Source organism: Rattus norvegicus, chromosome 4, assembly GCF_021556685.1.
Source record: "Rattus norvegicus strain SHRSP/BbbUtx chromosome 4, alternate assembly SHRSP_T2T, whole genome shotgun sequence".
Classification (NCBI taxonomy): domain Eukaryota; kingdom Metazoa; phylum Chordata; class Mammalia; order Rodentia; family Muridae; genus Rattus; species Rattus norvegicus.
In genome coordinates this window covers 15,822,313-15,845,882 of record NC_141537.1, presented here as the reverse complement: position 1 = coordinate 15,845,882, position 23,570 = coordinate 15,822,313, and the positions used below count along the sequence as shown (strand labels likewise).

The 23,570-nt window shown below is 40.2% G+C and overlaps 1 protein-coding gene across 14 annotated transcripts in view; it reads left to right on the top strand.

Annotated features, from left to right (window-relative positions):
* Positions 1 to 23,570, top strand: part of Magi2 (membrane associated guanylate kinase, WW and PDZ domain containing 2) — a 1,487,762-nt gene that overhangs the window by 872,271 nt on the left and 591,921 nt on the right. For all 14 annotated transcript variants that reach the window (NM_053621.2, XM_087655501.1, XM_087655502.1 and 11 more), the window contains 1 exon segment: positions 9,593 to 9,712. In NM_053621.2, the coding sequence (NP_446073.2) occupies positions 9,593 to 9,712 (120 nt within the window).

Below are 23,570 nucleotides of genomic sequence, written 5' to 3'. Positions count from 1 at the left end.
CCAGATGTCCTTTAACAGAAGAATGCATACAGAAAATGTGGTATATTTGCAAAATGGAGTACTACTCAGCTATTAAAAACAATGACTTTATGAAATTCTTAGGCAAATGGGTAGAACTAAAAAATACTATCCAGAGTAAGATAACCCAGTCACTAAAGAAGACACATGATATGTACTCACTGATAAGTGGATATTAGCCCAAAAGCTCCAAATACCCATGAAACCATTCACAGACCATATGAAGCTCAAGAAAAAGGAAGACTAAAATGTGGGTGCTTTAGTCATTCTTAGAAGGCAGAACAAAATACTCCTAGGAGGAAATACAGAGAAAAAGAGTGGAGCAGAGACTCAAGGAAAGGCCATCCAGAGACTGCCCCACCTGGGAATCCACTTCATATGCAGCCACCAAACCCAGTCACTATTGCTGATGTCAAGAAGTTCTTGCTGACAGGAGCCTGTTATGGATGTCTCCTGAGAGGCTCTGCCAGAGCCCTACTGATAAAGATGGTTATGGTAGAAGCTAATTATTAGACTGAGCTCAGGGACTCCAATGGAGGAGTTAGAGAAATGACTAAAGGAGCTGAAGGGGTTTGCTATCCCATAGGAAGAAGAATAGTATCAACCAACCAGACTCCCCAGAGCTCCTGGGGACTAAACCACAAACCAAAGAATACACAAAGAGGTACCCATGGCTCCAGCTGCATATGTAGCAGAGGATGGCATTATCTGGCATCAATAGGAGGAGAAGCCCTTGATCTTGTGAAGGCTTGTTTCTCTAGTGTAGGGGAATGCCAGGGCATTGAGGTGGAAGTGGGAGCACCCTCATAGAAGCAGGGGGAGAGGGAGGAGGGATTGGATATGGGGGAAAGGAGATAACATTTCAAATGTAAATATCCAGTAAAAAATAGAAAAAGAATGGCTCAAGCTTCTAGTACATAGACCCCTGAGGGATTCGCTTTTCCTTTGCGACTCATTCATTGCATGCAGTGTTGCACCCAGTCATTGCATTTTTTTTTTCTGTGTTGTGAATACAAGTGAAACAAAGACAGAGTTTTTATGAAAAGCTTGAGTTTTACAACCAAAGTTCCTGCTAGTATTTTGTAGATAAAGGAGCAGGGCTCACATATAAAAGCATTGATAGGAGTACATGGGAAGATGGTTGAGTAGGCTAAGTGCCTGCCCCACAGCCTGTGCTGCGGGAGTGCAGACAAGCAGATCCTTGGAGCTTTAGCTCCTGAGCTTAGCTAAATCAGGGAACCTCAGGTTTAGTGAGAGTCGCTCTCTCAAAAGAGTTTAGGTAAGAATAATCCATGAAGACATCTGCCATTGACTTCTAGCCTCTACACACAAGTGCACACACATGCACCATCACCTATTAAGCATGCCTGCATATTCACCTGAACATGTGCATATCTCACACACATGTGTGTTCACCCCTAGATTAGTGTGTGGAGTAATTACAATGAGAGTAATGATAGTTTATACGAATGAATAAATATATGAATGAATGAGTGAGCGAGTGGGTGAATGAATGAATGAATGAATGAATGAATGAATGAGTAAGGTGGTTCACTTTTCCCTAGTTTTTCTCAATGTTGGTACTGACAATATTACATACATACCTTAAGATAGAAAGTATGTCTACTTATATCATATGTATATAAATATAAAATCTAAAAATATCTCCCTGGAAATTTGTTTTCCTTTCTTGATGTTGGGGGTTTTGAACTCAAGTTATGGAGGGCAACAAATAAACATTTTTTCTGCATCCGTGTGTGGTAGGTCAGTGCTACAGACAGACATCAGGGCATCATTCGTGCTTTACTTTACTACTTTACATCATTCAGCACTTTACTACTGAGTTTTTACCCAGACCAACAACAGGGACATAGCCATGTATATGAGAAACCTGAAATTGATGCCTGGATATCTTTGTCTGAGGACTTTGTTTCAATAGATAGCATTCTGTGGAGTGACCTGGGCCTGTATTCTGTCATTCAAGAGGAGGATGCAGAAGGATTGTCTGAGTCCAGGAATCCTGGACTGTATTGTAATATGACTATCGCGTGTTTACGCTCAGTTCTGCTGAACTAAACAAAGCCCTATTTTTAGATGTTATATCATTAAAACGAAACAGAATACAATCCACCCTGACTGGTTATATAAAAATTGATTTAAAGACATTTGGCCAAAGGAAATGTTTTTATTGGAAGCACACACACACAAATCTGGTATGATGTTCACACTTGGTAATGAGTAACTTGCAAGCTGAATGAGTGTCTTAGAAACCTTAGAGTGAGTTAATTAAAGGTCAAATCCAAAGGGAATTACCCTCGCTGTCAAGATTTATTTTCTTTAGGCTGAAGTTGAGGAACACCAGGAAGAAAGAGAGAGAACATAGTAAAAAAGACATGCTGAAGTTTCCCAGATTGCCTCTTAGAGACACATCTGCTTTGAACACATTGTCCCTTGATGATCCGCTCAAGATCCATTTCTTTCCCCACTACATGGCAGACCCTGTAGCACTTAAGCAGACCGAAATGGATGACAATAGATTATTGTGCTAACCATCACTATGATAGTGTTTGCTTTAAGCCAGTGATGTTTTAGAATCATTTTATGGGATTAAAAAATTAGCAAAAAGCAAAGAGGAAATATGCTGTAGACTCACATTCATCAAAAATATTGTTCTTGTGTCTTCTCGAGGTGAAAGGTCAATCCTCTTTCATTTAAAACTAGAATTTTTAAGAATCCAATTGGCATTCATGGTTGCCATGGTTACCAAATGACAAGCAGCCTTCTCATACTTTCAGCAAACATCAACAAACTGACCATTTGTGAGAAAACTCAATTCTCTTCAGACATGCACTTTGAGTTTAAACATTGTATGTCTTTATAACCTCTGTACTATTCATACAGTCTTTAATTGGCCAATCATTAAATAATCTCTTTCTTTTAAGAAACTAAGCAATGTGACATAAACCATAAATTCAATTAGTGGAAGTTCCTCCCTTTCATTTCCATTCATTTTTCCTTTTGAGGAATGGCCTAGAAGAAATAGTAAGGAAACAGAGAAGCCTTAAGTTAGGTGATGAAATTTATTTTAGACTTCTCTATGGACTATTTAAGAAAATTATATTCAAAAGGCAATCTAAGAAAGAGCCTCAAGCTGAGCTCTCTGGTCAATCACCATATCCCGTTTAGATCCCCTCCAGCTGCCACCCTACTCCTGATGCTGGGTGGACTTGCTGTTGTTAGTGCTGAGTCTTGCTTGCCGGTCAACTCTTTATTCACAGTCTTCTGAGCTGGGAAAGCAACGATAATTATTTCGGCATAAAAATAAGGTCAGTAACCATTTCAGGAAATTCTGCGTCAACTTTTTCCAGCCAACATATTAATCACGTTTACCTACAACTTATCACTGTGCAATTCCATTTCACATTTTACTGCACATAGATGGGCTTTACTAATTAGAATCAGATTACTTCCCCAAGAAAGCCTCATAGATCTCTGTCTGCTTTCTCTTTTGTAGATTTTTCTCGAACTAATATAACACTAACTACTATCCTTCCTTTCTGGGTGCATAAAGTTAAATTATGCTTTCTCTCCTTATTGCTGAAGGTACTGTACCTGCAGGGAAAGTCTAGTAACCCAGTAATGAGGCTTCATAAACACTTTTCTAATTTTCAAATGAATCAACAAATAGCAAGAAACTCCTCACAATCCATGCCACAGGCTCTATTTGTTTTATGGTGTCATTCAAAAAGAAACAATGACCAAGACGTTATAGGCCCCGTTTTTAGTGTCTCATCAAACAAAAGGAATCTATTTCTTAGGTTTCTTCATGCTCAGGTAATTCTTTAAAGTCAACTTGTATCTTTAGTCAAAAGACATTCTAACTTGCAAGTATTCTGAACAAAGCTAGTTGGATTATATTTCAAACCTAATAGACTATAAAACTAAGATAATGTCACTGATACTTGGGCACCTATAATATGTGGGGCTGTACTGTTCCTGATTCTGAGAGGGATATGGGCACTGTTGCCATGACATCCATGTTTTTATAACGCCTTTCATAGCTATTGGGGATTTTAGTACACGACAAGAACATTGATGATCGAGTAAATGATGTTTTCATCTAGGACCACATACGTAGCAGAAATGGATGTAGACGGACTCAACCCTAACTTTAAACACGTGTGCTGCAATTCCATCTCCTCTCTTGAAATTGAGGATTGATAGGTGAATGTTTGCTTTTGTTCTTTACTTTATAAACTACAAATATATTTGTGTATGCACATGTATATGTGTGTGCACATAAATGTGGAGTATGTATGTGTGTGTGTGTGTGTGTGTGTGTTGGTGTGTGTATCCCATAGTCCGCAAGTGGGGAATCAGAGGAAAACTTATAGGAGTTACTTCTTTCCGTCTACCATGTGGGTCCCATGAACTAAATTCGGGCTGTCAAGCTAGTTGGAAAGCACTTTACCTACCGAACCATCTCCCCAGCCCAGATGTGTGAATGCTGTGTGTACCTGTGTGTCAGGTAACACAGCCTATCATGCACTGCCTTATTGCCAGCCTGCTGAAGTTAATGGAAAGTTCACGAAAAAAGAAACGATGCTGGTCTTTAATGAGTCCAAGCAGACCTAAGCAAACTGAGCGATATATAAAATAAGTTATCCTTAAGAATTTAGTGCAAGCTCTTAGTAACTCTTCTGTGGTCTCCTAGAGGTTGAGAGTCTTTCTAGGAAGACCACGGGGTTCTAAGTCTCTACTTCCCTTCTGTTTTTTTCTCATAGTTTTTGTCTTTGATGTTTACCCCTTATGTGCTAATTTTTAGAAATATCAGCAGTTGATCACTGAGCTGTGCATAGGTTCTAATGACCAGGTATATGACCAATTATAGAAATATAAATATGTATTTCTATAATACATATATAAAACTTGATTTTCAGTTAATTTTCTTTTCTTGCTCTCATTAAAGTAAAACTTGTACAAAAGCAGTGGCATGATCTGGTTTTGGAATTATGTCACAGTCATTTATAATATTGATTAGTAACACTGTAAGTTCTCAATACGACAGTGAATTCATAAAAACAAAAGTGGTCTAGGATGTCAATTCTATTTCTCGAGACAACAATAAAGTCATTGTTAAGTGCTTACTATGCGTCAGATGGCACCCTAACTACCATGCCGGAACTGGTTAATTTTTGCTGCACATGTTAACTTACAAAGATGCTGCCTGCGTGAGTTCTTTGCATACATAAGAATGCTAGACTTCAAAAGATAAAGGTCCAAATTTCAAGAATTACTGATATGAGATGGTGGTGCGCTCACATTAATTCCACAGCTTACACTTTAATGTATAATAACACACAGTTTAAAGGTAGTTCCTTGATTCTCTGAGCCAAAGAGTCATTCTAATGATATAGATTATACATAGAGAAAAATAGGTATTTGTTTAACTAAAATGATAGTTTATTTTTTTCCTTTTTCTTTTTACTACTACTACTACTACTTGTATTATTATGATTATTATTTTGAAAGTTAGGTCTCCTTGTATACAGCTCTGGGTTGCTGACCCAGAACTTCCTGTGTTTGCCAGGCTGATCTTGAGCTTCTAGACGTCCACTTGCCTATGCCTCCTAAATCCTGGGATTAAAATTGTTTGCCACTATAATTGGCCTGGAAATTCTTAAATTGTATCCTCTCACATGTCCCATGAAGGCAAGTCTGTATAAAAACTATAGCTTGGTTACCCTCTCAACATCACCTGATCTGGTCTGCTTGTGCGTCCTCTGACATGGACGCTTTTAACACTTTCCTGTCTTTGTTTCCAAGCACCTCTCTTGGCCAAAGGCTGAGTTAGGCAGTGGGAAGAATAGCGATACCTGAAAGAGGGAGAGAGACACCACAGGGACCAGGCCATTACACACTCCAGGAAGGCAGTGGCTGCCTCAGAGAAGAGAGGATGGGAAGGGTGCCCAAGGGGTGACAGGACATCAGACTTAACAAAGAGTTGAAGGTGGGATGAACAAGGGAAGGAGGAATGTGGTTGGCAGGAAAAGCTTCTACTGGCTTGACCGAAAGAACGACAATGAGAGTCTGAGCAGAGCAGTATGTTTTTATCTTAGATGTCCCTGAAATGCTGTCAACCTTTCCTCCTGTGCAGGAGGAGTAAGGACAATTTCCAACACATAAAATCACAGTGTGGCTTCCATGCTCCCCTTGACAGGAAGTGAGCTTCTGAATGACCAGCTCCGAGGGTGGCAAAAATAGTCAGGACACCTGAGAAAGAGGAGCTGGGGCATGTGACAGAGGCAATGCGAATCCCCAGGCTGGTGGCAGCTGGGGGAGGTCTGACGAAGTCCAGATTGGGGGAGTTAGAAGCATCACGGAGTGACTTCTTCAGCAAGAGTAACATGATGAAAAGGAAATATAGTTTTGCATTCCGAGAAGGGATTAATCTGACAAAGAGGGAATTGGTCAACTGAACTAATGATTCATCCGTGTAAACTTTGACGTGAAAACACTACGTCTAAAGAAAACAAAAACTATGTGAAAAGGGAGAAGATAATCAGGGTTTAGGTGGAAACTGATTTATAGACTCTCAAATGCATGCATACGGCCGTCATCCAAACATTGTCTCTCGAAAGTAAAGGAAGGAGAGGAGGAAGGAGAATGTGTGTTTGTGAATGGGTAAGACACAGTGAGAAGCTCATTTTCATTAGTGGTAAATCAAGAAATAATGACCTACGCAGAAAGTCAATAAAGATTGGGAGCAATGCAAACTAGGAGTGCATTCGACCTTGAGTAACAAAGTGTGTGTGTGTGTGTGTGTGTGTGTGTGTGTGTGTGTGTGTGTGTGATATGTTGTGTTCATGTACATATGTGCGTAAGGTGGGAGTGTCATAGACATCTTCTATATTAAAAGAAACCCTCTTAATTGTTTGAAGTTTAAAAAATACATGTGACTTTGAATTTTGAAAAACATTAAAATTTGAACCTAAGCAAGAAAAAAAAAAGGTTTTGTCTAAGGTAGAAATATAATTGCAATCAAGTGTTAATTATGGAGGATAAAATAAAATTCGGATCATAATGCAGGCGTAGAAAGCCAAACATGAGAAAAGTTTCATTCATATCATCATCGGCTTTGCCAGGAAAATATCTCATGTCTTCTGCAGATAGCCAAACAGTGGAGTCAGGGTAGAAGAGGGGAAGATGGCAGACCCTTAGGAGGGTGTGGAGAAAGAATCCCACGTGGGCAGAACCAAACCGAAGTTAAATCGTTGAAGTCTGCACCGTTCTAGTGTCTGGTTTTCTGTAGCAGCCTCAGTCCGTGAATGGCCCCAGGGTCTTACGCCAATGGGAATATGGCGGAAGAGACTCCAGGTTGTTCTTGTATTCGCGGACTATTGTATTAGTGGGTTGGAAAGCAAATGGAGCAGATTTGGGGAAGATGGAGAAAATAGAGATAAAGGAACTGGAAGTCATCACTGAAGACTGGCAAAGAGCAGAGACTGGGCAAAAGATGATGTCTCCATCCAAGCGGCAGGGCTGAGCGCAGAAAAGAACGTCCTTGAGAGTGAAGAAGGCTGGGCAGCTCCTGAAGATCGATTGTCAGCATCCAGCAATGGGGCGGGGTGTATTACAGGAAACATCACACCGAGGCCCAGGGCTGAACCAAGCAGGGCAAAGCCACAGGTGTCTGCCCCAGACTCGGTCACCCTGGATTTGGCCTGAAGCATGTGCCCCTGAGTTTCCACTGTGCTGGGAAAATGGTACCGTGCTGCAGGCACTGAATTACTCAAAGCATGTGACTGCTGAAACCCGGAGATAAATGAGTAGGGAAAATAGAATCTTTGTTATGCGATTTGCTTAATGATTAGAGTGTGCGCTAAATAAGCAGAAAAACAAATTGATTGCCAAAAACTCTTTTAATGCCTTTTTAATTCATAAGGGTTAAGCACATAAAAGTCAGGATATTAAAAGTTAAAGTTCTCATAGAAACATTAATTTGACAACAAATTATGCATATTAGGTGTGGGAGGCTTATGTTTTATAGCATAAAAGCAACAGGAAATACTGCACAAGGTAACTTAATTAAATTACATAAAATAACAAATTCAGGAGCAAGTCATCAAGAGTGATTTAAAAACAAAACTATTTTGCAACCCTGAAAAAAGGATTGTAAAACTTAAACTCTAGAAAATGATGCATTTTCTACTTTAAAAAACCTAATAAGAATTATTTTACCTCAAATCAATTTTATAGCATATACATTATCATTCTTGATATCAGTTTATTACACTGTCTTGCTGTTCAACTTTGATCCAAATAGACCAAAAGCACAAGTATATAGCTACGTTCATGATAGTTAATGACAATTTAAAAATGCAAAGAATAAAAAATCAGATGACTGTACAATGTTTCGTCTATAATGGGGATCACATATGGAACCTTTAATTATACAGATGCCTGCTAATACATCATTTTGCTTATTCGTTTCCTCTGTGTATTACTCTTTATTGGTTTGTATTTGTGCATTATGTAAACTCCAACTTGACCATGTAGAAACACTGTATGAGTTGGCTTTCCATACTGTATGTGTGGAAAAGTTGAGGCATTGTCGGCCTTACTGTCTCTGTGTGTGTGTTCCCCTTGATGGCCTAGACAACAAGCTTGGAGAACTGCATGCTCTTCAGAAAGCATCTGCTGGTCTTTGACCCTCTCTGCAGCTTCACTCCTTCAATAAGGGACAATGTGAGCAAGGCTGTCCAATATGGTAACCCTGGGGAGAATGTCACCTCCTGGTCAGAATTACAGACTGTACTAAAGGAAGAAATGCAGTCCATAGAAGGCAGATATTGAAAAGAATGTCATCCTAGTCACTTGTACGTCATATTGCAGCCATTACAACTGTTACTACAACTTTCATTGTCAGACAGTTCCAATTATTTTTAAATTTTAAGTACAGTACAGATTTCGTGACCGTCAAGATTTAATATGTATATGTGAGTTGCTTTGGCTCAATGTTAACAAACACCATCTGAAACATTCACACATACCCGCACGTGCCCGTGTGCGCGCTCGTGAATGCACAAATGCACACAGAGACGTTGCAAAAGGAGCTTATCAGAAGAATACAAAGAATAAGTGACATTAGCTCAAATGTCTACTCTCCGGTATATTTTTATGTCACAGGACAGCAGCCTGTAGAACAATAGAAGACCATTCACGGGCGTGAAGTATGAAAATTCCCGAGCGTGTAGACGCCTGTCCCACTCTTCAACCCACCTCTCTTACAAGGGTACAATGGTCTACATTGAACAAAATCTGTTCCGTCACATTCCATGGCGATGACCTCTATGTGAGCCTAATGAGAAAAAGCCTTTGTTCATTTACTTTAATTTTTGCCCGTTTTTTCTTCTCCTATTGCCAAACAAAAAGAAGGGCGCATGTAAACTGCCAACACCACAGTGTGTACAAACACATGTTAGTGAATATTCAAAGCACGGTGGTATTTCTAAAGTTCAGCGACACGACACTCAGACTATTTCTTTTGTTTCAATTTTTTTTTTTAATGTAGGCACCACAAGGCCACATAAGGAGGGTGAGGTCCCTGGAGTGGACTACATTTTCATAACCGTTGAGGACTTTATGGAATTGGAGAAAAGCGGTGCTCTCCTAGAAAGTGGGACCTATGAAGGTAAGCCCTTTTCAGTACGATTCAGTACCTAGTGGTCATACAACTTATTTTATTTTCTTCACAGCAGAGTATCAGGAGAACGGGTGATCTGCTGCTCTGGGTCCAAGGGCTTTAATAAAACAATTTCAGAAACATGTTAAGGTGTATCTAAACTAATTCTTCTCTCAAATTGCTCAGAGAATTAAATATGCATAAATTCAACTCGGCGGCCTAAGCTTATAAGGTTCAGCTGTGACCGTCAGAGAAAATGTGTCTTGGTGGCATCCCAGAGAGGTCAGCATGGAGTTCTGGTCTGTCATTATTTTGGGTCCTCTTGTTGTTGTACTGCAGAGACCCTCACTTATATCTCATGCAGAATCATAAGACAGGAAATACTTCCGTGCATGGGAATCCTGAATTTTACTGAGTTGCAAGTCTCCTTGTGTGCCTGAGTCAAATATGAGCAACGACTAAAACCCAGATATAGCGTTCTAGAAGGATTTCTCACTGCAAAGGACACTGAAACATGACCCAGAAGGTCCGCAGGAACAAACCTGACTCCATGCCTTCCCTCTGTGAATAAGTCACATTGTTGAAACTTAAGAGGCTTATCTCTAAAAGTGGAAACGGCACCTTTGAAACACAGGCGTAAACAGGATGTTGATACAGTCCTAACTGCGCATGCGTATTTGCATTCGTCTAGTGTGTGTGATGAAAGTTTATATCAGACACAGTACAATACTATTTTAAACTGACATAAAAGTGTAAATATCTTTTACTCTTCAATGTCACGTGTTCAAAGTAGATTTCCATGCATTCTTACTCAGCCTGGCGATGAAGCTGGTCTTGCTGTGTTTCAGCGAATGCGGCTCAACAGAAAAACTTGTAGTACGTGCAAGACTGCTTAGCCCATCCTATGTCTGAGTTTTACCAATCGTCACTCACGAAGCCAGGTTGCTATGCAGTGAGTTTGGCCATCTACTTCTTCCTCTGTGTGCTTAGGGCAATGTGCTGTGACACACGGATGTTCAAACCTCACCGTCGGGAGGCTGTCCGAGGCATTAAAATCTCTTCGATTATTTAGAGTTCTAAAGACACTTTAGGTTGAACGTTCCGCCTAAGTGGCAGAAGAGAAAGTCACTTAGCTGCATTACAGGAAAAAGATGATCATATCTAGAAAATGGTTCTATGCATCACTCACAATAAACAGATTATAAAGATTGACTTAAAGCATCTTTAAATAAAGAAGATATTTTAAGAGTACAAAGTTGTTTCAAATCCCTGCTATAAAATTCTTTTTATACTACAAAGTAGTTATATGAAGTAAGAGAAAATAAATAACGAATTGTATAGACTATTTTTCCTTTCGTCTGTGTAATATTTAGTTTGTATATATTCCAATAGTAATGATGTTGTAATAATTATTTAAAATCCCAGCCTGGGGCTTCCACCCTGCCTTAAACCAATTAGTCCCCAAATGATAGACACTCTCGTGGCCTTTATATTGACAATGAGCCCTAAATAGCACAAGAGCTGGACAGCTGCCTACCCTCCATGTTGTCTACTTTACTATCAATAACCCCAAGTTATCACTCACTATTTACTATGTGTTCGATCTGGGCTGCATGAACTCCAATTGGGCAGCCCTTAGGGCCATGCTCTCTTGATCCTTAACCCACAGCGGCTTCTCCTTCCTCCTCTCCTGCACTTGTCTTCCTTCTCCTGTTTCTCTAACCTCAAGGCCACAAAACCTAAACCCCACCTACGTCTCTTCTGCCCCGCTATTGTCTGTCAGCATGTTTATTTTACAGTTAATGTGGGGGCAGTGTCATTCAGTGTCTTATGTGAGATTGCTCTCTACTCTGGGGAGAACAATCTTAGGGGCCTCAAATTAGCCTTAGAACATAAGCAGCATTAGGCCAGCCCACCGCATAATGTATAGCCCCTAATAACCTTATTTAAATATCACATTTACCTAGTGAAGAGCCAGGATCATACACGATCCTTCCAAGATTGTGACGTATAATGGGACTTTTTGTTATGAAACAGATATTTTGCCTGATTGTGTAGAAGCTTCTAGCAGACCACGTGTTCATGCTAAGTTTCTGTTCTTATGATTGAATGGATGCCATGAATTTTTACGTCAGTGTCTTGAAGTCTACTTCAGATTATGTTTTTAGGTGCCAAGTAAGTCTTGAGAAAAATATACTGAAACCGTTCCAATTTAACACACAAAGCTTTGGGAAAGGGTGACCGTTGCTGACTCTCTTGGGCGTCGTTTCAGAACTGGGTATAGTTTGAAGGTTTGGTATAGCCTGTTAGTCATTCCAGAGACTCCGGTGTATATAGAACTGAATACTGAGCTGTAAGCCAGGTTTTCCTACAGGACCTTGTTACAGGTGGCTGCATCAAATCTCTTTAGCTGGATGACATAGCCACCTGGATAGAAGCCTAGAGAACATCCTCAAATCTTGGGCCTGTGTTTTCAGTTTGTCCTCTGACTCCAGCTAAGGAGAAAGGAAAAATTCATTTCCAATCTCATTCCTTCAGAACTGGTCTAACCTACAGCCTCTACTCACCGATCCTTGTCAAGAAAAGCAAAAGAGACCTATAGGTGCTCTCAGAACCTACAGAGGGAAACCCCCTGCATTATTCAACTGGGCATGAAAAACTGCAGACATTTTCTATTTTAAACTCTTGCAATAGCAACCTTTCATATGACTTTACGGTTTCTTAATAAAAGCCCCATTTTTCCAGATCCTGTTTCATCCCCCCGACAGATTCTGGGCTGTTGTTCCCCCTCCAGCTTCCTGTGATTTCTCCTGTCTTCTCCGTTCTGTAGCGCCATTAGTCAGACTGGAAAAGCCATCTTCAGTAGTCTGTGAGTGCATCGAGAAAACACTGAGCTGTTCTTAGCACTAAGTTCATGGACTAATCAGTGAACTATGTGGGATCCTTAACAAGGAAAGCTACTCCCAAAATTCAGACGGCAAGCCTCCAGAGCCCGGCCTCTCATGAGCATTAGGATGGATGGGTGGTCTTGTAGCTTATGCAATATGCTGCATCCTTTCCTGAAAAGTGAGATCTGCTTTCCCTGCCTGGCCCAGCTGCTCACCACTGAGAAATGTAATCTCAGTTGTGTCTCTGCATCTCTCCGCCTGCTGCTTGATTTTTATAATCAGAAATGCCCGCTTGGAAAACTGGTATGAGAAAAAAAAGGTGTGTTTTAAGCAACTTCATAGACACACTAATTCATCTCATTGTTAATTCTCATTTAATCTAAGTGAATAGTTGTAACGAGAAAGGAATTTGTCTGTTACTTTATTGATCAGACATCAAAAAGGATCTCCTAAATTACTGTTCTGCCTCTGGAAAACTGGTCAAAGATGTTGCTCCGGAGAACAATTCTGCTCCTTGACAGAGCCTAAAAGAGGGTCTTACTGTGCTGTGGTTATCCACAGCTATCACGTATGCCCCTCAACAGAGTTTTGATCGATTCGGGAGGCCTTCATTTTTTCTCTACCCATACCTGCCTGAAGACTTCATTTCAGTGCATCACACAGCAGCTGCCTGCTGGCCCTGTAGGTAAGTGGCCTGGGAGACTGGAGAAAGGATGGCCGGTCAGTGTTAGCGAAGGGGCCTTTACCGATGCTTGGATGACATAGTTCTTACCTTTCCCATGGAATCAGACTCATGAGTAACTCGATTCATTACACCAGTGAATGGTTTACAATACAGCATTGATTGCTAGGAGGAAGTCCAGTCATGAGACTTGTCATATCATAGAGAATATGAGGAAAACAAGCACTGGAGGTGTGGGCTTTCTACGGAACACGAGCCAGAGAACATTTGAGATGACCGCAGATCACTCTCTTGAAATTAAATTTGCTTTCAAGTAGGTATTATTTTACTGAGTAAGTTTACCACTCTCGTGATACTCTGTAGGAGACAAATGGAAACTACAGAAATAGCCTATATTCTTTGATAGTCTTCCAGGGAGGTGGTTTGTTTGTTTGTTTGTTTGTTTGTTCATGGAAGAAACACCCATGTGGGTGACAAATTCACTAGATATGACAGTTTTTCCTAGTGGCATTTTTGAATATGTTTTGTGCTATTTATCCCTTCGCCCTGCCTCTACATTCATATTTCCACTTCTTCCTTTCCCAGTTAAGTTTCCCTCATCTTGTTTCTCCCATTTCCACCTTCAACAGCACCGGTGTCTTATTGTCCACTATCTAACCCCACCTCCCCGCACAAACCCTTCTACTTTCCTAATTACTCGAGGTTATATGTTCTCATCTAGAGATTGGGAGCTAGGATCCATGGATCAAAGACAGTTTATTACGTTCGTTTTTCTGGGTCTCCATTGTTTCAGTATAATACTTTCCAGTTCCAACCACTCATCTACTGAAGCCCAGCCTCTGTAAATTAACTGATCAAATGCTGGCCTACCCAGAATTCTGAATCAGTAACTCTTACTCCACCTTTTTCTTCCAGTTGTCCAGAATATTATATCCATAATTCCACTCCTTGGTTGTATCATGTATGTGCCTCAGCCAGTGTTCTGAATGTCACGTTACCATTCACGTCTCCTGAGCTTTGCCTAGACTGAGACAGTCTTGTCCTTTCCACAGAAGTCTTTCCACTGTATCGACTACTATTACATTTTTAGTTTTGAATTTTCAGGTACCACAAAACAACTTTAAATCTATAGAAGCAGTTACTGTTCATAAAACTGAATGTTTCCTTTAAATGGACATTAGCCCAATTGCAAAACTACCCTCAGTAGTTTGAGTTACCAGTGTTGTTGTCAACCATAGGCTCACAAAACTGAACACCTGCTCCCCCAGGGTCTGGGGAGCTTCCTTGGGTAGAGCTTGTCAGAGAAGCATGACACAAAAAGGTAGACTTTGAGGTTAAATATCTCTCTCTCTCTCTCTCTCTTTCTCTCTTTCTCTCTCTCTCCCCCTCCCTCTCTCTCTCTCTCTTTCTCTCTTTCTCTCTCTCTCCCCCTCCCTCTCTCTCTCTCTCTCTCTCTCTCTCTCTCTCTCTCTCTCTCTCTCTCTCTCTCTGTCTCCTCCCGACCCTCCCTCTCTGTCTATCTCCTTCTCCCCCCTCCACTTCCTGCATGTGAAACAGAATGTCATCAGCCAGCTTCCTCCTTCTGCTTTGCAACACAACGTGCCTTCCCTACCATAAGGAGTCTATCGCTTTGGAACCATAGGCTACCATAAACCCTTTCTTTCTTGAGTTGCTTTTGGTCATGGTATTTTGTTAAAGCAATAGAAAATTTGCTAATATACTACTCCAATTTAAAAGGTTCAAATAGAGCACAGCAGATTATTGGTGTATTGTCCAAAATCAAGTACAAATGCATTATTTACCTCACCTTAATACTGTAGTGCTATTTAGTCATAGAAGCAAACCTACATGTGAATTTCAGTTTAGTGTAAACAACATATGCAATTTCATAAGTAATTTAATGATAGAACTTTGGAATTCAAATCCCTTACATATTGACATTAATAAGAGCTCTTCTTTCTGAATCCTCTGAGATACAAATATCAAACAGAAACTTTTTAGGAAAAGAAACATTATTTAAATGTGTTCTATTCTGATGTCTGAAGTAAAAAATCTGACTTCTAGAAGTCTGACCTTGGGGTTTGCTATTGAAATTCTCCGACTTTAACTTCACTTAAGATAGCACTGGGTAACAGACAGCCAAAGACAATCAACGCCAGTGGCCAGGTCATCCTGACGAACACTGTCTCTTCTGCCTGTCAAAGCTTCAGTCCACTGAGATGTAAAGCCGCTCCTTCCCAGTGTTTAAATCAGGGCTAAGGATTTTGTCAGTGCAGGACACCAAAATGAATAAAACTTTCCTTTTCTCCTAGTGACTTGATACAAGAGAACAGTTGTAAAATCTTCATAACAACCCTGATCCCAGGAATAGTTTTTGGAGCTTGCTGCCAAAATGGGCTCCATCCTTTATGTTCATGTCTAGAAGGATTTTTTTTAATTTTTAATTTTGGGGCAATATATGTTTTGTGAATGATTCTATGCACAAATTTGAGCATACATTTAAGGAACACTGAATGTCTATGCACAAATTACTTATTTTAAGTAGTAGGGGAGGAAACATTTGGTGAACTCTTTGTCCCCTTTTGGAATCTTACAATGCCAGCTGTTTGTTAAATTTAGTTAGTTAGTTAGTTAGTTAGTTAGTTAGTTAGTTAGTTAGTTAGTTAATTAGCAGTTGCTTTTGGGAAGGGGAAAGGGATTGTTTTCAATTTATTGAAGGATATTCCATAGTATATGCATGCACTCATCTTAAACATAGAGTATGAAGTATGGTTGTGCAGAAAAAATGAAACAAAAATTCTCTTTTACATGTTGACTGTTTGTAAGCCCAGAGTTCTCAAATATATGAGAACTTCTAAACACGTGTCATACAAAAAGAAATGACTTAAAAAAATAATTGACCTGCTCATTACATTTTAGGAACTTAATAAATATTTAACTGAACTATTGAAGGTGAGAGAAATAAAATTAGTCTTTTTATGCTCACATCTTTAGTCTTTATAAAGAAATAAAATTAGTCTTTATGCTAACATCTCAATCAATTTACGACTAGGTCCTTGTGACTTTCATTTAGTTGTAGCAAAAATGAACAGATGCAGCCTTTGGGGAATACATTGTTAATAGTCCCAACATGATCCTTCCTGAAACTCACTTCTTTAACTGCCTCAAAATCTATAATAATGTTAGGTGAAACTTATGAGTTATAAACAATGATGTCTACATACAACTTAATTCATTTCATTTAAGCTCATTTTATTAATCATGGCAATTTTATACCCTTTTCCAATTTTTAATCTGAAAAGAGTTGGAAATCACATATATATATATATGAGTTTAAAATTCTCTTCTCCCCGCCATGTCGACAAACAGAACATATTTGACTCTTCTGACTGGATCACTATTTTCAAGCCCTCCAAATTGTTTCTTTAAAGGAACAAAAATGGATCACAGCCTTCTTAATAAATTAGGCATGTCATAATTTAAATTTAGATATTTGTAACAACGAATATATAGTACTATATTTTCACTGGATCTGACTTTCAAAGAGACTAAGTTTTTTCATTTTATGACAGATGTCTCCCATGAGCCTGGGTCAAATTGATGGCAGTAATCTCTTACAGGAGACCAATTCTGTCTGAGACGACCTCTTCAAAACACTGCTGAGCACCTCCTCAGCACAGACATCCCAAGCAAACTTTTTATTTAGTCATTCTCAGAGAGGCTCAACCATCCCTTTTCTGTCAGTAATCTTTCCAGAGACTTATCCTGCACACCACCCACCTGACAGTGTTAACCCACAAATCTACAAAAGGAACGTTTACATCTGAACATCACTGAGGCCTTCTTTCTCTCTATCTTCCATACTCCTGGTCTCAAGAACAAAGGAAGTAAAAACTGGTTGACCTCTTTCTTTCACCAGGGTAAACATCTTTAAAAATAAGAGGAGAATCAGCGCACACTGGCTATTGCCTATGCGAATACATTATTGAAGAGACCATTCATTCCAATATTCAGCAAAGTTGTAAGAGACGTAGATTTTTTTTAATAAACTATTTTGTTAAATGAAACATTCAGACTCTGCACAAAAACACAGTCAGAGACTTGCCTGTTTTTTGTTTGTTATGCTACAAAGCAGGCAGGTTTCATTTTAAAAGAACTTGAGAATCTCCTGCTGCCGGTATTGAAAGCATATTGTAGAAGATTCACAGCATATGATCACTTTTCCTTGCTGGAGTTCCAAATGTTCTGGCTGTTTCGGCAACTCCTTGCCACCATTAATAGAGCATGAGGTATGTTGACCCTGCCAGTTATTCACCAAACATTAGCTCATTTATAACTGTTATAGCTGTTCTCTCCACTGTGTTGACAAACAGAATCTAGTTGTCTCTGTGGATTGGATCACTATTTTCAAACCTTCTAAATTGTTTCCTTAAGTGGACAAAAATGAATAAGAACAATTATGATAAATATATCATAGTTTTAATTTATGTGTTTGTAGCTGCTTATACATTATAATGTATATTATGTATATACACAGCAATTAAATGAAAGTAAGATCAATTAAATCAACAAATTGAGTCTATATGGAGATGGACCAACAGCTCAGGATTAAGAGCACTTGCTGATCCAGCAGAAAAGCCAGGTCCAATTCCTAGCATCGTCATCAAGGGCTCCCAGGCACCTCTCACTCCAGAACAGCATTCTAGATTCCTTGGATGAATCTAAGGACCTAGTTCCTAGGACCTGCATGAGCCTGGTGTACAGCAGATGAGCAGGCACACGCATACACATAAATATACAGAAAGTGAGAAGAAATCTGTTCCTATAAAAGGGAATTGATAATTCTCTACAATGTGAAATTTCCGGAATCAATGAAGCACAGTTTCTACCAGTGGCTACTTGTTACAAACGGGAAGTGTGGCTTATACAGTGTTCCTCTTCCTCAGCGGCAGAGCCTTCCTCGTGTTTCTCTGATACAGTGCGCACATTTCTTTCCACTCGGACTCTTAAGCCTGCAATTTCAGTTTCCTTCCACAGCTCCATTGCCAAATCCGCACGACCCCTTTACTCGTTTTAAGGCACCAAACCAAGAAACAAGTTTTCAGCCCATGAATCTCCCGCCAACTGCCTTGTCTCAAACTGCATGCGCTTTCTCTCCCATCTCTGTCCTGTGATTCATTTTCTCTTATTGTGGCTATTAATATAATTTAAAATGCATCGATTCATTTGTTTCCAATATCCATAACTACAATGTAAACTACACTAAGTCAGACGGCTTTTTGAGATCACTGCTAATTCTTATGTTTGTAGGGTCTCTGGGACAATGAGGGAATCATGAATGAATTATTGGCTTGGTTCTGTCTTCTAACCCACTGTACTCTCTCATAGGCTTCAGTCTAAAGTATTCATTGCCTAGCATTTTGGCACTGAATCACATATTTTTCCTGTTCTCATATGTCATTCATAATTTTTAATATTTTACAAATTAAAATGCTGTATGCAGAATTCAGTCGTATGCAGAATTTAGTCCTCATATTCCTATGGCCGTTCCATCTCACCAGGTTTTCCCTACACTAATCCATGACATACCGAACCTTCCACACTCAATAACTTCCAGACCTTGTTAGCAAAACCCAGCCAAACGCAACCTCAGCACGTGTCCCTGCATGAGACTACCTCTCTTTACTCATGCTCTCTGTGTTCCGTTCTCCCCCAAAAGTTTCCAAAGACCTCATTGACTTTTGCCTTCAGAAAGTCAATGGAGGGGTGGCAAACAGAAGTACTGAGGCAGGCCACACACCAGGGAGGAGGAGAAAGGCGAGGAGGAGAGCAGACACAGCACAGCCTTACTATAAAGCAAAGCGCCTGCACAGTTCTTTCTGCTGTAGAGATACGGGTTTACTGCTTGTGTGGTTGTGCACATAGAATTTACCGACATTTCATGACTGCTCTTTCTTTTGTTTTTTAATGAACTGTAACACATTCCAAGTTTAACGCTGTAGTCTGCCATTTCCAGGAGAAATGATGAAAAAGGATAAAGATTTTTTTTTTTATCTACTGTTCGGTTGGTACTAAACCATTTCTACCACCACATTAGGCATGCCTTTTCCCCTGTATGTTAGAGTGGCTTTAGAGCTCACTGAAAAGATGGAGTCCTTTCTGCAGCAGTTGGTGGACCAAGGTATAGGCCTGAAAAATACATACTTAAATTTGAATATGATGGCTCCCCGTTTACACTGTGCAGCCTATAAGCACGAATTCTCAGAGCGGTGTTCTGGAAGCTCGATGTGATGTGAACCTGAGGGTGGTTTGGAAACAGAAAGAGAAGACTTGAGTTTGAATACTCTAGTGTGCTTTCCTTTGTCTGCTCTGCCTACAGGTCCCCTCACTGGACGCCACAGCAGCAGTGCTGCATTTGACTGGGCCACCTGCCTGTGGGCAACGTGCTCTGGTATTGGGTCAGTTTCTTCTGTCCTGGTTCTCAGCTCAGAAGTTCCTCTATCGGGTCCCTAAGGGTCCCTGCCAAGGGGATTAGATACTTCCTGTGTCTGCCCCTCCTCTCTGAATGTGATACCAAATATCTCAGGAAAATTGGTAATGAAAAATTTCCAATACAATTGCCTGGCTTTTCGAAATGGGACAAACATTATCTATCTAGGGTGACGTGTACCCGAGGGCACCAGGGCAGTTTGCTCTCTTTCCCATATCCTAGGACATCATCCTCATATCAGACGATATCTACGGGTTCGGTTGTACTAAGTACTCTCTACACCTTTCGCGGCCTTTATATTCCTTCTCAATTTCTTGAGGGTTTCGGCTCCAGACGAGAGATTGTGAATGGGTCTGTGTGTGAGGAGGTGTACCGTGACCTATGCTGCTGGCACACTGTAAGCCTGAGAGCGAGCAGGAAAAGGTTAAAACACGAAATACCGAAGGTGAGAGGATGTGTGTCCTCCAGGGCCCCTGTTGCTACGGGACCACACCTCCGCATGCCAGAGGACACAGCACTGCTGCTGATTCTCCTAACGTGGCAGTTGTCCAGAGAAGGATGCGTTGTGTCAGAAAGGTCATACTTGAGAAGAACTTTCTTCAAAGATTAAAATGTCCAAGCTTAGTCCAGTGTTTGCTGTGGGTCGTGCATCTGTTTCGGTCAGCTTCTGGGTGGAGCCTCTCCTCTCAGAGGACAGTTATGCTAGGCTCCTGTCTGTAAGCACAACCTAGTGTCGTTAATAGCATCCGGGATTGGTCCTGCCCCATGGAATGAGTCCCAGGTTCCTTCAGTTTCAGCTTCATCTTTGTCCCTGCACTTCTTATAGACAGGGCAAGCTTTCCGGAGCTTGTTGAGGCTTGTGGAAGAGTTGGGGAAAGGATTGAGGAGCCCAGAGGGAATAGAGACTCCACAAGCTAACCTGGACTCTTGGGGGAATTTATGGACTGGACCTAGGCCTCCCTGCACTTAGGTAGCAGATGTGCAACTTGGTCTTCAAGCAGGTCCCCAAAAAGCTGGAGCAGGGCTGTCACCGACTCTTTGCCTGCCTGTGGATCCTGTTCCCCTAACTGAGCTGCCTTGCCTGGCCTCAGTAGGAGAGGATATATCCAGTCCTGCAGTGACTTGATGGGACAGGGTGGGTTGGTACCCACAGGGGGCCTCCCACCTTATCGGAGAAGAAGGAGAGGAGCAAGGAAGGACTCTGTGAAGGGGGCCTGGAAGCAGGGGCTGCAATGAATGAATGAATGATGAATGAATGAATGAATGAATGAATGAATGCAGAAAATGTACAAGCTTGAACTGCAGAGGAAGAATCGTGAGAGCCAATCACCACCCACATAGATGACTCCATCAGTGCAAAGTCCCAAGCTAACGGGAAGCCTCTCTCCTGACAAACTACTTTAACTATCTCCTGTCTAGAGGAGATTTGTATTACATATTCAAATTGCTATTTTACTAAATTATTTAAGTAATTAATTTACAAATGTAAATAAATATGGTATTCTTATATGTTCAAAACACTTGAAGCATGTACAAATATAATTAGGAGAAATAACTAGTCGCCAATTATAATGAAGTGAAAACTGCTTGTTCTTTTATTCTGCTGATGTCTGTCATGTTTTTAGTGACAAATCTGTGTGGAGTATTTGAAAAACAAGTGATTAACCTGCTAGATTTAGAATGGATCCATCAAACTACTGGTACATTGCTCAACTGTTAAAAATAAATATATCGATAAAAGGGCAATTTTCGCATTTTTTCCTTTAGTCTCAGTATAATAGTTTCTTGATTTTTTGTTTGTTTGTTTCTTTTGCTTTCGCCCTTGCTGTCCCCTGGGGATCCTGGGAATGAGAGATACAGTTCATTTTCCTCAGTGCCTCTGTTTTTGGTGGAAAGTAAATACCTTAGTAAGAAAATATCTTAGCGTATTTTCTGGACAAGTTCACATGTGCAGTGTTTTAAGCACCAGCTTAGAAGCAAACTATGTTCAGCAAGTCAGGGAAATAGTTTTATTCAGGAATACGTCATTCATTTACGGTCCTGAGTCTGCCTTCACAACAACCTTCATTGCAATACACTTGTTTTAGACTTACTTTGTGTGTGTGTGTGTGTGTGTGTGTGTGTGTGTGTGTTGGTGTACATGTTTGTGTTTGCATGTATATGTGGTTTTGAGTGTGTTTTCATTTGTGTGTACTTGTGTATGTGCATGTGTTTATGTGTATTTGTGTGTTTATGCACCTGTGTGTGTTTGCATGTATATGTGTGTGTTTATGTGCTTGTATGTGCCACAAGCACTGAGTCCCTTGGAACCGGTGTCGCAGACTGCTGGAAGCTGCCCGATGTGGCTGCTGCCTGTGCCCTCCAGAACTCGGCAGGTACTTTGACCTGCAGAACTCTTCAACCCCATCAACTCCATACTTTTCAAATCTCTACAAAGATTTAGACCTCTGATCCCTTTACTCTCACAATTCAGGAACTTCCCTTTCTATTGCACTCACTAATGTTTTGCACGATTTTTCTTTATTCTTGCTTTTGTTAGTCCTCGCTTCCTTCTGAGAATGGGGAGTCCTCTGCGGTTGTGCGTCGTATAGCTACCTCATTACCTCACATCCAGGGAGCTTCTCAGGCTGCATCAGTGGTGTTTCCTACCCCAGTTCATCTTACTGCTTGGCATGGATTTTACATTTCAAAAGGTTTCTCATCCGTTTAAAGGGAATGGTAGTGAAAATAGTAGAAAAACTGACAAATATTCCTACGAGGCAACAGTGAGGGAATTTAAGTTAGTTTCTTTGCTTTGAAGGGAGAAGCTACCTTCCTGGGATCCGGCATGCCTGTTGATACCTTGTCCAATCTGATGTCATATTGTTTGGTGTGTTTCTTGCTCATGACTGTTATTTAGTGTGTCATTCTGTGTTACTTAATAAACTCAATGGCACATACTGAAATCTCCTCCCACAACAAACAGACCCCATGTACTTACCGTCTTGGACTGAAATTTGTATGAATTGAAGTAGCCTTTTCAATTAGTATTTTATCCAATTTTCTTTACATCCTAACAGAGCATATTATAGCCTCAGTGGTTCAAAAATATTGAAATGACTCCTCAGCAATCAGTTTTAGGAATAACTAGGAGTTTGGTATGATGAATTAAAAATTAATGTGAGGATGGGAGGATTTTATACTAACAGAGCAAAAACACTGTGCTTTTTCATTGTTATTTTCCTATTTTATTCTCCGATTTAAATTTTTATTCATTTCTAAATTACCCAACTTGGTGTTTCTCTCATCTCACTTTGCCACATGCTAGGCCCTACTGTTGCTCCTTCTTTTGTGTGCCTTGGACATCCCTAAAACCATGATGCTTTAATTACATCTTGCAGAATGTGGGAGCCCCCTCTTATTTTTGGCATGTTCCTCTAAGTTCTTATATAATTGGACTAAAGAACTATTAATTATTTAACATATTCTTTATATGATTTCCAAGTTCCTGATTACTCAGTGACTTTACTTTTTATGTTTTGCTTAAATTTTAGATAATTGTTTTAATGAAAAATGCACCCCGAAGCCATGTTTTTTTGTTTGTTTGTTTTTTAGAAAAAACAATTAGGAAAATACAAGTATTTTCAACAGTAAATGGCTGAATCATGACTGCCTCAAATTATCAGGATATTTGTCAAGACTGTCAAAGTAACAAGATATGTTCAGAGTGAACTTGAAAACCCTGAGGAATAGGACAGGAGGCTGAAGTTGAGATTGTGAAGAGAAGACATTTGGGGGCAGCTGTGCAGTCAGATTCCCTGAGAGAGG